The sequence below is a fragment of the Takifugu rubripes genome, chromosome 16, assembly GCF_901000725.2.
Source record: "Takifugu rubripes chromosome 16, fTakRub1.2, whole genome shotgun sequence".
In the NCBI taxonomy this organism is placed as follows: domain Eukaryota; kingdom Metazoa; phylum Chordata; class Actinopteri; order Tetraodontiformes; family Tetraodontidae; genus Takifugu; species Takifugu rubripes.
In genome coordinates this window covers 12,623,853-12,636,483 of record NC_042300.1, presented here as the reverse complement: position 1 = coordinate 12,636,483, position 12,631 = coordinate 12,623,853, and the positions used below count along the sequence as shown (strand labels likewise).

General features: G+C 45.5%; 1 protein-coding gene across 1 annotated transcript in view; it reads left to right on the top strand.

Annotated features, from left to right (window-relative positions):
• afdna (afadin, adherens junction formation factor a) overlaps window positions 1-12,631 on the top strand; it is a 38,544-nt gene that overhangs the window by 22,823 nt on the left and 3,090 nt on the right. Inside the window, exons 16-26 of the mRNA XM_029850020.1 lie at window positions 247-267; window positions 2,304-2,449; window positions 2,634-2,728; window positions 2,860-3,125; window positions 3,265-3,408; window positions 3,498-3,696; window positions 3,786-3,892; window positions 6,096-6,176; window positions 10,803-10,868; window positions 10,945-11,018; window positions 11,905-12,023. Of these exons, the coding sequence (XP_029705880.1) occupies window positions 247-267; window positions 2,304-2,449; window positions 2,634-2,728; window positions 2,860-3,125; window positions 3,265-3,408; window positions 3,498-3,696; window positions 3,786-3,892; window positions 6,096-6,176; window positions 10,803-10,868; window positions 10,945-11,018; window positions 11,905-12,023 (1,318 nt within the window). The remainder of the gene's footprint in view (window positions 1-246; window positions 268-2,303; window positions 2,450-2,633; window positions 2,729-2,859; window positions 3,126-3,264; window positions 3,409-3,497; window positions 3,697-3,785; window positions 3,893-6,095; window positions 6,177-10,802; window positions 10,869-10,944; window positions 11,019-11,904; window positions 12,024-12,631) is intronic.

Genomic DNA, 12,631 nt, shown 5'->3' with positions numbered 1-12,631 from the left:
TTGCTTCTTCTTTGTCCCATTTGAGGTTTAATCACAAACAGAAGTCCTGTAATAATTAATTACCCCATGTTGTTTTCAGCCGACATCCATCAGTTATGTTCTTCAACTGGTTCATGAGTGTGTCAAAGTTTGTACGTGTGTTACATAGCTGTGTCCATACTGTAGCTGTTGACGTGTTCTCTCTCTGTCCTGTGAATGTGTCCTCTTCCTGCTCTACCTCCTCTTCCTCTCCCTCCTTCCATCCAGGAGATTCCTGAAGGGGATCAGGTAGGATAGCACAATAGCACATCACGATATGGCTGCTACAGACGCGTCTACCTCCATTCTTTCTTTCTCTTTGTCCTGGTTTGGGTGAAATGGATAAAATATCAAGTTTGACATTTCAGTGGACTCAATATTGCATAGCGGAGCTAAAAGGGAGGGGATAGAGTAGTTTTTAGGCCTTTCAAGTGTAACTACACCACAAAATCCTCTTTTTTTTCTGCTGAAAATACATATTTAGGTATGAAGTAGTTTTGTTGATTGATTCCAGTCCAACTCTTGATTTTTTAATTATTTTTTTTAGTCAAAGGTACTTCAAACTGGCTTATTTGTAGGAGTGATTAAAATGAGTGCCCTCTATGGGCCCTGTGACTAGGACTTGTTTCACTGACTCACGGTAACTTTAGTTGACTTGTGTGAGTATATTTGTCAGAATATTAGAAGAAGGTTCCCATGAATCAGACTCTTATTTGATCAGTTGGACTTGTTCTCAGAATCAGGATTGACTCCTGTGTAAAAAGCTGTAGCTCAGCCACAACACTGGAATATTGCAAGTAGATTTAACATTTTGATTCTTTAGCCAAAAAACCCCTAAATTCCAAAGGATTTCTTTCATGTAGAAACGTGTTGCTCATCCTTGCCAGTCTCTTAACGACCCTCTGTATGTCCAACTTCTACTTGCGACGGCTTTTTTCTAATGTTTTGGCCAACCTTTCATTGTTGCTGCTGCTTCTTTCACTCCATTCTAACAGAAACTTAAATAAAGCCACAATAACACATCCTCCCACAGCTGGAACACTAAGAAACCACAGCCACGTCCAACCAACTAATTCCATTCAGCTTCCTGGACCTGCCTGGTACTAAAACAAGAAAAAAACCCGAACCAAAGCGAGCAAAGCCAAAGCAACCGCACTTGTCCATCATTGCTCCATCTTTAATTGTGGCACCCGTTTTGTTTGACACATCCTGCGTTTCCTGCTCAACAGTGTGGATAACAGACATGTTGCATCCCTCTGAAACACCTGTGCTTCGTTCACCTGTTCTGGAGTCGAATGTGTTCGACCAGCTGTGTTCTTCATGTTTGCTCAGTGTTGTTATCTGGTTTGTTTTGGATGCTCTTGGCTCCATTTCTCATTCTCAGGCTAACGTGAATAAAAGTTATTTTGTTTTGTATTTGACATTTTTCAAGGTGGGGATAGATGAGCTTCTCTGGCGTGGGACATTAATCAGTCATCTCCTCAGGCACCAAACTGTCCTCCTGATGTTCTTACACTCACACAGCTGGACTGTGGGCTGACATATGGAGCATTGAGAGTCACTCAATCACTCATTTGGGTCTCCTTATTTTACTACCAACCTCTTCTTGACATATTTATTATTTTGGTTATATTCATTTGGCAGTTTTTAAAATCTAGTCTACAAAAAGGCCAATTTACAAACATGCAATTAGCAGCTATGGAGTCAAAATCTCCACACGTCGTTCAGCAGTTTTATATTGCTGCAAAATGTAGTATTTTGATAGTTTAAGGGCAATAGATTTAATAAAGAATACATCTCCACCATAACTGGAGTCAGCAGCTACAGAGGCTAAACTTGCTAGCTGGCACATGAAGACTCCATCATGTACGTCCACGTGTCTTGTGAGAGACCGAGAGGTCTAATATATCCAGTCACCTTGTTAGTGGAGGAAGCTGGTGACCAGGAGGAGTTGGGTCTGTGACGACAAACACAGGGTGGTCATTTTTATCTCACATGTTTGCTGATTGATGTAATTGAATATCTGAAAACTTGAGAAATTGATCAAGTGCCTTGTTAACAGTGATATTAATGACCACACTTCTTCTCTGCACTAAGATGGGAGGGTGGGCCGGGCCCGAGTCTATCCCGATTATAACAATCGCTGTTTCTGGCTGCCACTTCAACAGAAACCTTAGTGTTATTGACATTTCATCTCTAGCATTGTCCTGTTGCACTAACATCTTCTTATTTTGTGTTTCTTGGTGTGGTTGTGCGTGCGGGCGGCTGTGATTGGGGTGATACAGAAGCAGAAGAATATTGCAGGAGCGCTGGCTTTCTGGATGGCCAATGCCTCCGAGCTGCTCAACTTCATCAAGCAGGACAGAGACCTGAACCGTGTGACGCTGGACGCCCAGGACATCCTGGCCCATCTGGTTCAGATGGCTTTCAAGTCAGTCTGCCTTGATGTTGCCTTTTTCTGAAAGCTTTTCCCTATAAAATCATGGAAGATTTATAATGACACATAATTTACTGTTTAAAAAAGGCTTTTTCTTAGAGGCCTAACTGATGGATGTTTTACTGTAGTTTGATGTGGAAACCTGTTGCTTTCAACCAGCTTTCATATGTGGGTGTAGGTACTTGGTTCATTGTCTCCAGGCTGATCTGAACAACTACATGCCAGCTTTTCTGGACGATCCCGAGGAACATAATCCACAGAGACCCAAAATTGGTAAAATACACGTTTACTACATCCTGTTTTCAGCCTCCTGTGGGCTCTGAAATGGCCGAACATTTTATTAAGCCTGGTAAATGGCATGTGTGCACTCACCCTTCCATGTCTGCTGCCTGGTTGTCTTCCAGAGGATGTCTTGCACACCCTGACAGGAGCAATGTCCTTACTGCGGCGCTGTCGGGTCAATGCTGCTCTAACCATCCAGCTCTTCTCGCAACTCTTCCATTTCATCAACATGTGGCTCTTCAACAAGCTGGTGACGGACAAAGAGTCGGGCCTGTGCTGCCACTACTGGGGGGCGATCCTCCGGCAGCAGCTCAGCCACATTGAGGCCTGGGCAGAGAAACAGGGCCTGGAGCTCGCCGCTGACTGCCACCTCAGTCGGATCGTGCAGGTAAGCCTGTTCTTGTTTAAATGTCGGTCAGATATGTGTGTGGTGATTCATTTACTCATTTGAATGGCTGACCTGTAGCATATCCAAACGGAATGTGGTTAAAGGAAGATATGCAAGCGTTTTTTTTTGTGTCCTCCAGGCTACAACGCTGCTCACCATGGACAAGTACTCCATGCAAGATGTGCAGAACATCCACAACACCTGTTTTAAGCTCAACTCACTACAGCTTCATGCCCTCATGACCAACTACCATTGTGCTCCAGATGAGCCTTACATCCCACCGGTGAGATAAATGCACCCATTCATCTCCAGATTATTGTTCCAAGTGAATCTTGTGGCCCTCTGACATGCGTGTTGTGTCCATATTTGCAGGAACTCATAGACCACGTGGTGGCAGTAGCAGAAAACACGGCCGATGAGCTGGCACGGAGTGATGGAAGAGAGGTTCAGTTGGAGGAGGACCCAGATCTTCAGCTTCCCTTTCTCCTTCCTGAGGATGGCTACTCCTGCGATGTGGTGCGCAGTGTTCCTAACGGGCTGCAGGACTTCCTGGATCCTCTGCTGCAGAGAGGTAAAGCCACAGTGATGATTACCAAAAGGTCCAAAAAGACGTCCAAAGCCAGCATTCTCAGGGTCAACACGAGTGCCTTCGTCTGCCAGGGTTTTGCAGGTTGGTGCCCCACCCGCGCTCGCCTGGTACCTGGACCGTCCACTTTGAGGGAGCTAACTGTGACAGCCACTTCTCTGCTGCTGACAGCTCTGAGATGGTAGGACGTTAATGCACATGCACTCTGTCACTCTCCAAAGGTGTGTGTGTGTGTGTGTGTGTGTGTGTGTGTATAGGTGCCACTAAGAATTTTGGGCAGGCCAATAATGCTGAGGCTAATGCTCATGGAGTCGGGTCATGAAATATACAGTAGAACTGACAACTGAGGCAGTGGAAGTGAGGACATACGTTATAGCCACAAAAATAGATGCAAAGTGACCTGAAGGTGAAGCTGCCTTTGCTTCCCTTGACCCTCTCCCAAGTGTCCTTTATGATAATGGATTTAAGGAAGTTTGCCCATGAGCTCTGGTGGTCAACAGAAGAGAGGAAGAAAACACAAAGCAGGTTCCAGGTGAATTTCATGACTAAAAAAGGTAAAATTGCTGAAGGGAAAATGAGCAGGAGACAGTATGACTCCATGACTGGTGCATTTTGACTATTTATAGGAGATCTGGGTGTAGATGGGATGTGTGGGAGTGCATGACTTCACCTTCTGGTATTCTGTTCTACAGCAACATTGCAGTTTAACACGTCTGGTCCTGACGTGGCAAAATTTAATTTGTCGTGGGTAAAAATTGTGAATGACACAACCAGAGAAGGAGCCGTGTTTCTGTAGACACGGTGAAGAGAGATAAATAAAGAGAGATGCCTCCGTTTGGTCTGAAGCCTGAAACCTGAGAGCTGTGACAAACGGCTCAATTATAGTGCAACTAAAGTGTGCGTCTTTGGCTGCTGGTGGTAGAAATTTACAATAAAAGTGGTCTATAATTTTCTTTTCCAGCCTCACACTTAATTTTTTGTGTGATTGCTGTTGATTAACTTGCCTTTGTGAGCCCGTCTGTCTGAGTGTGCGTGTGGAGGAGCCATGTTATGAAAAGTAAATGGCCCCCTTTTGAAGTCAATGTAATCATGGTCCTTGAACTGAGACCACACACACACACACACACACACACACACACACGCGTGCGCTGTTTGATAAGTGGCGTATTTAGGCAGACTAGAAGGGTTGAGGCCTCTGCTTTGTGTAATTGCAGTGGATTTGATGGAGAGTGGATCTAAGGCTTCACATTTGAAGTTATTTGAAGTAAACGTTAGAAATGGGGGTGTTGCACGTTAACGTCCGGCTAAATTATACTGACACGTATCCACACGAATGTTTACGTCTGAAACAAATGGTTGGCCATTAAAAAAGTAACCTTATACAGAATTTCCATTCCGTAGCAGCTGCCTATTATAAAGGCAAAAGTTCAAAGTCAACTTTGATCTTTAAAAAGAAGAATTGTAGTTTTGTAGGACTGCTTTTATTCAGCAGCACATTTCCCCGGAGGCATGAAGCTCCTTTAGAGTGAAAGCCTTATGAAACCATCTCTGTAGGGAGTTGAACCGTACCGATGTGGCCATATTTAACATACGTTCTCTTCTCGTGAGGCTCCAGACACAGTGCAGCTACAACATCGTAATTCTGCCTGCAGTTGTCTTGTTGGTTCTGGTTCTGGTTCTGGACTGGATGTACTAACAGTTTGCTGAGTAATGAACTGATATGAAATTAGAAATAAAAATCTACACAACACGTTAGCTTCAGCCGGCTTTTCTATCGCCAGTATCAGCACATTATTTAGTGCTTTCCTTTACCCCAAACTTTGGCAGAACTGTCTGTCTTCCTGCCTGCCTGTCTGTCTTCCTGCCGTCCTGCCTTCCTGCCTGTCTTCCTTCCTGCCTGCCTTCCTGCCTGTCTGTCTTCCTGCCTGTCTGTCTTCCTGCCTGCCTGTCTGTCTTCCTGCCTGCCTGTCTTCCTGTCTGCCTTCCTGCCTGTCTTCCTGCCTGCCTTCCTGCCTGCCTGTCTTCCTGCCTGTCTTCCTGCCTGCCTTCCTGCCTGCCTGTCTTCCTGTCTGCCTTCCTGCCTGTCTGCCTGTCTCCCTCCACCCAGCCCTACTTAAATGAGTCGTGTGTGCAGCCATGATGTGGTTTTTCATTCTTGACTTGGTTCCAGTGACCACAGGTTTCTCTGTGGTCACTGGAACCTCTCTTCCTCTGTGGTCTTCCCATTCCCCTCATCCCTCCTTATTCCCTCCCTTCTCTCATCCCCTTTTTACCGTCTCAGAGGCGATGCACCAAACAGTTGCAGAGTTTCTCAGAGGCTGCTTGAAAGTGCATCATTGTTCCATCTTCAGTCAGATTGTGTTTTCTGTCTCTCTCTCTTTTAGCCAATGAGGAAGGAGCCAGAGGTTGTCACGGTAACCCTGAAGAAGCACAACGGCATGGGCCTCAGCATCGTGGCTGCCAAGGTAGGAAACGCCACCAGCAGGTTTACGTCCTCCGCTTTTGAAGCTGTGTATTTTCTGAAACATTGTGTGGTTAATGCGACAGGAAGTGCACAAATGAGTGGAATGTTTGGTTCTGCGTTACATGAACGAGGCTCAACGAAACAGCTGCCTTTCCAAATGGACGCTTTCACTGTTGAGTCCGACGCCAACACCAGACTAAACAATTCCAGAAGCATCTGTTGGAACGTGGATTCCTGTTTTCGCTCCTTTTCAAAGGGTAGAATCGGTATTCCCGGGAGACTGTTGGAAAATTACAGTATAGAATCCTCCAACGTTTACTTCCTGTGTTTCTGCATGAGGACACGATTAAGTCGTGCACAGCAGCTGCTAATTACTTATTTATTATGCTGATTGACAACAGAAAGTCCAATTTTCTTTAGTTTCCGATCAGAATAGATAAAGCTCCACCTGATCTTACTTCTTTCGAATATTTGCACATTTGTGTTCTTTGCTTGTCTGAATTTGTTTGTTCAGTTTAATTTCAGGCTCATCGTATTTAGAGGCCAAAGCCAGATCCTATAGATTCCCCTCCAGAGCAGGAGGTCGGGTTTCAGTTTCCTGCTTGGGACAAATGTCTTCCTCTGAGGCCGAGTGCAGACCGGCCCGGGAAGGAAGGACTTGCTGAGGAAACCTCAGAGCTTTGTGTGCAGATGAGGAAGAGAGCGGACGCCGAAGTGTGTGTGGGATGAGACGACAGGTAGAGCGGAATGGTGCTGCTCACATTCTGGCTTATATAACAGGACATGGCTGGGGTGTGTGTGTGTGTGGGTGGGTGTGTGTGTGTAGGCGGGTCGGCTCGGCTGGTAGCTCCACCTCAGTCTGACCAGCTGGAGACCCGGCCGACGCCTCACCTACTGTTTGCAGTCAGGAGCTCGTGGAAGATTATCTGTATCCGGAAACATTCGTGGAATTTGCTGCATCTTTTTTAGCGTTATTTACTGGAATTACCTCAGCCTGCGCAGTGGCTCACAGCGGAGTAAAGATCCCGTTTGGCTGGATGGATTATTACTCCCTGTCAGTGTAATTGGGAGGTTTTTGGACTTGTCAGCGCACGTTGGCAGGTTGCAACATTCCCAGGGATAAAGGGAGGAGCGTGCAGCTGTGTGTGTGTCCCAGTCTGGACATTAACGTGGGAGCAGCATCGAGGAGCAGCTCAAACATGTGGTTTTCTGTGGTGGGACGGAAAGAACAGGTAAACTCTTACTTTTCTCTCTGATTTGTTGACGATCCCATTTATTTAAATCCAAATATGCGTGTGTTTCTCTGTACGGGGACAACAGGTGAGGCTGAGTTTGTCATGCCGTCCTCACATTGTGACACTTTTGTCTCCATTTCTTCAAATCTTGTGATCGCTTAAAGGTGCTTTGGCGTAACCTGAAGCGTTAGTGGATCAGAGACCGGTTCTGTAATGTGCAGTTTGTCACTTTTTCTTTGGTTCCAGGGTCATTTGGCTAATGGTTAAGCTTGGGTACACACCAGGACACACAGTTAAAACAGACAGGTGGATTTTGGGCACAGCCTCATCTGGTCTTGACTGCAGTAAATCAGCATTTAGAAATATGTTTTTAAAGTGTTTTAATCAGCATTTGGGTTAGAAATAGATTAAGTTGTTGCTATTGCACGTGTGTTTGCAGAGATGACGGTATCATGTAAGACTAGAAGCTCTACGTCTGTAGAACCCACACCTGTTTTTGTTGTTTGTAGCATTGTGCTTGTTGAGGCGTTGAATTCCCAGGCTTCCAGCTTTCATTTGGACAGCTGGGAATCCCCCCCCCCACCTGTGTTGGTGTGTTTACTCATGCAACTGTCCGGTCAACCTGGAACAGAACATCCAGCTGTACGAAGATTATAGCATGACGCTCGTCCTCTCTCATGTTTAATACAGGATAAAACCTGCACAACACAAAAATGCAAACTTTTCATTGTCCTTTGCTCTTTAGAAACAGGAAGACCAAATATTTATGTTCTCCTGCAAGCCAGTGACTCCAGTAACCGGAGCAGATCTACATTTGAGAACGTGTTTTGAGAATACCTGAGCTTCGAAGACATCGGTGACTTTTGTCCATGTTGTTCCACAGGGTTTCACGTACTGTGCACAAGGGCTTGTTTGTTTGTTAGCTGGTAAAAGTGGAACAATGGCATCAGAGGGTTACCCCTGTGTGAGCTGAAACAATGGGAGGATGCATGTCCCCCCCCCCCCCCCCCCCCCCCCCCCCCACACACACACACACGCTTTCCTGCCAGAGTTTGTGCAGTCGATGTTCAGTGTGTCGAAGAAAACAGTCCAACTTCTCTGGGCTCATGAGAATCTGCACAAATGATCATGTTTGTGAGAGGAGAGAAAAACTGTTCCTGGACTCGAAGTGAGCTGCAGATTGTTTGGAAGCTGACTTGTATTTTTTATTTTTACTCAGCAGCTCCTTCATGACCCATCTCATCGTTGAGCACAAACTTAGAACAAAGTAACGGTTCACCAGCAGTTTTCCTCTACATCATCATTTCATAAATGACGACATTTCAGTTTCCTTATAATATTCCCACCGGCTCGTCTTCTTCATGACTGCTCGTACCTGTGTGGAGCTTCTAAGGCCTTTAAATACCACCGTCTTCAAGCTGCCTCTACAGGATAAGTGGTCTCAGCCTCAGAAGGAGGCTTCAGAACGCCAGTTGACATTTGATTTAGGTTGTAAGCTATAATTTTGGTGCCCATGTCGCCAGCCTGCATTAGCAGGTCTCCTGTATCAGACACAGGTGAGGGTCATTCACCTGTGAAGACTTGGTCCTCCGCATGAGTCAGCTGCAGAATGAGAAGGTGTGATTGAGGGTGTGTTATTGCTGTGGGATCTGTGTCCTGTCTTCTGGAATCCTTCTGGTCCTGCTGCCGTCGTTAGTAACGGGTGCTCCACAAGAGATTCGGTCCAAAAGAAGTTTCCTTGCTTATGTCTCTACTTCGACACGTTGTCTGTCCTAATTTTAAACAACAGATGGATTTGCTATCTTGCTGACTGCAGTTGTGATGAATTTTGGCTGACCAACGAGCTAATAATTGCAGATCACCCCATGACCTTGGCTGTTCTTCTGACCTTGAGAAATTCCCATTCTTTCATATGTGAAGCCTGATTCAGCACCACGATCCCAGTTGAGAATGGAGCCACAGAGCTGCGACTCCGGCTGAAACAGAGGTTCTTTAATGTAACGGACATTAAACAGTCAGAATGATTCACAGCTCTCCTCGTCCAAAATTCAAGCTCATTGTGAAATATACATGCGCTCACTCGGGCGCAGACAGTCGAAACGTTGTGGGTGAAGAAGCTGGAGGGCTGAATGTCTCTGCCGGAGCCACCGGGACACAAAAGCAATACTGTAGTTCACATGAAGAGGAAATGAAATGGAGAAAAACACGATAAATCTTCTTAAACGTAAATTGAAAAATGGGCTTTTGGAATCAAAGCGGGGGCTTATTAATTTCAGATGAGATGACAGTAGCACAAAGATCTTTGTTTTAAGTGATTGAATGCACCAAGACATTGATGTTCCTGTTTATTCACATGTTGATTCCTGTTGGGGGAAAGTCACTAATTAATTTAACTGCAAATAATTATTTAAAAAATGAAATTGAAAGATTCTATAGCTAATGTTAATTAGCTGCCAGAATCGGTACTTTCAGTGAACTGATTCAAGTCAAACCTTCTACATATAATCCTCATATAATCGAAGGTCTACGGGTGCATTTCTTGCCTTTTTTTAAATGTAGTTTTTGCATTTGTTTAAAAAAACAAACTACGTTCCACGACTATAAATCAGACGGGGTCGTTTTGGGTCACACCATTGCGTTTGTTGTCCCCTTGGTAGTAAAGGCTTAACAACACGCACCGTGCCACGTTGTCAGTCTGACGGATGCTAGAAATTAAGAGTCTTTTAAAGCCACTCTGCACTTTTACGAGGGATTTTATAGACGTGCTGAAATCCCTGGTGTGGAGGGCGGTACTGTAGCCGTGTGATGCTAGCTTTCTGCTCTTATCCAGGGCTTTTGTTGACCTACGACTTCAGCATAGAATTAACCATGAACAATCAGCTGGTTTGCTGTTTCCACCTTCACACAACAATATTGTGGCGTCAGGAATAAAGATGAGTGAATACAGCTACAAATAAATCTTACATTAGGCTGCAGGACAGATAAACTCTGGTTGACAGCTGCTGGTTGTTCTGAAAGGTTCTAGTTTGACATCTCGGTGAACTTCTTATCTGGGATGAAAGACGTCTGGTATTCAGAAAACAAAGTCGGCCTCAGTGTTCAGTGTCAACACTAAAGTGGAGGTGGTGTGTAAATGTATGTTTTCCCATTCCAGATGATGCTATGTTTGACTGTGTGCCAGACGTCCAGCGTTACGTGATGCTGATCTTACCTCCGTACTCTGCGTGCATGTGGGGTCTCTGGGTGTTTTGATCCAGCGGCGTTTCTCTCCATTTTTAAGCCAATTGTTGATGTTCTTGGAACATCCTCCAGCCGCTCGTTGTCCAACCTCGTTTAAATCAGCGTTGTGTGTTGGCGAAGCAGTGGTTCCAGCTCTGTGTTTGTGCTTCCAGGGTGCTGGTCAGGAGAAACTGGGCATCTACATCAAGTCGGTCGTCAAAGGAGGAGCTGCTGACGTGGTGGGTTCCCACAGAGAACGCTGCATCTTGGCAGAGACCTGGGACACGCCTGACCCGTTCTGTTTGTGTTCTCCAGGACGGCCGCTTGGCTGCAGGTGACCAGTTGTTGAGCGTGGACGGACGCAGCCTGGTTGGCCTGTCACAAGAGAGGTAACAGTCATCCTGTTTGTGCTTTCATTGTAAAAAAACAAAAAAACAAAAAAGGTTCTTTCTGTTGTTATTGGCAGCGTTAATGTGACAGAAGTGACATTTGAAGCTGTGAAAACTGCAATAACGTCACAGTGGATTTATCATCTGCTGCGTGAGGGCAGATTAAAGTGCACCCGTGTTCTTTTGTGAGCGTTACAGATATTTCAGCAGTATCATGTTCCTGACCTCAGATAACCACATCTTGCAAACCAGGGTCACGAACAGTTTCTGCTTCCTTGTATGATCCGACCTTCTGAAGCTCTCTCCAGCATGTGCGGAGCCGCACGGCGGTCGTGCAGGGAGGGTGTGTTTGGAGAGATTCAGTTCCTTTTGCAGCGTGTGCTGGCTTGCTTTGTGTTGGAGCAGCCAGTTGAACTGGATGGACGGACAAATGGCTTCACCACTCCAGTTTATAGTTACACGGTTGGGAGGACTTGATCGTATCTGAATGCATCAACAGAACATCAACCATCTGGTACCATCTGATGGTACTGGTGCTCTTCTCTCTTCCTCCCACAGACAGGTTGAAGATTATTTTAGATTTGTAGCCTTTCAAATCGTGACCGCACATCTTTGAATGCTTTTGACGACGGGTTTGGATCGCATTTCTGGTTTCCAGGGAGTTGCACTAATGTTGCCTCCAGTCGCATCCAATCAAAAACACAGGGTGGATTACCTAATGTGATCTGCCCTTCTGCTATTTAGAGGATTAGAAAAGGTCCTGTGAACCTGTGCCTGCAGAAAAGCCTGTCCTGTCATCGTACTAGGGCAGAATTAAAGCCCAGCGGGTCCACTTCATCACCCAGAGGGGTCATGTGTGTGTGTGTGTGTGTGTGTGTGTGTTCAGGGCAGCAGAGCTGATGACGAGGACAGGCTCCGTTGTGACTCTGGAGGTGGCCAAGCAGGGAGCCATCTATCATGGGCTGGCTACACTCCTCAACCAGCCCAGCCCCATGATGCAAAGATGTGAGCACATTCTTCACACACTCTCTCACAATGTTTAGACCCAACGTCTGCTGAAGCTTTACGTTTTAAACCCGACCAAACATTAAATCAACAGCATGGATGAGTTTATTAAAGAGGAGAACAATTGTTCTGTTCAAGAAACGATTTGATTGAATATTATTACAGAGAATATCCTTCTGTTTAAGACTAATACGGACATCTTAAAATCATTCTACAAGCCATGCAATATGATACATTCCACATTTCTTGCATATTTTTATCAGTTTAATATCTGCATTGTACATGTGTGTGTGTGTGTGTGTGTACATGAACGAAGAGAATTGCTCAGCGTGTCCTTGTTGTTTTCTGTGTCGGGAGCAAAATGTAGCCTGCAGACGGAAGAATGTAAAGAGTGTTTGTGGCCCCGGCCAGATGTGTGTGGGTGTGTTTAGTTGCGTGTGGTTATCACCAGCACACAAACATGAGATTTACAAGAGTTGCGTTCATCTTTGGCTGAGGAATGTCACCTTAAATTTATTAAAAAGGCTTCTGGCAGGGCTGGTCTTGGCCCTGGGAGTTTGATGGCTCCCGTCTGCCAGAAATCACTTCATTAAGTTTTTGTAAGGCAG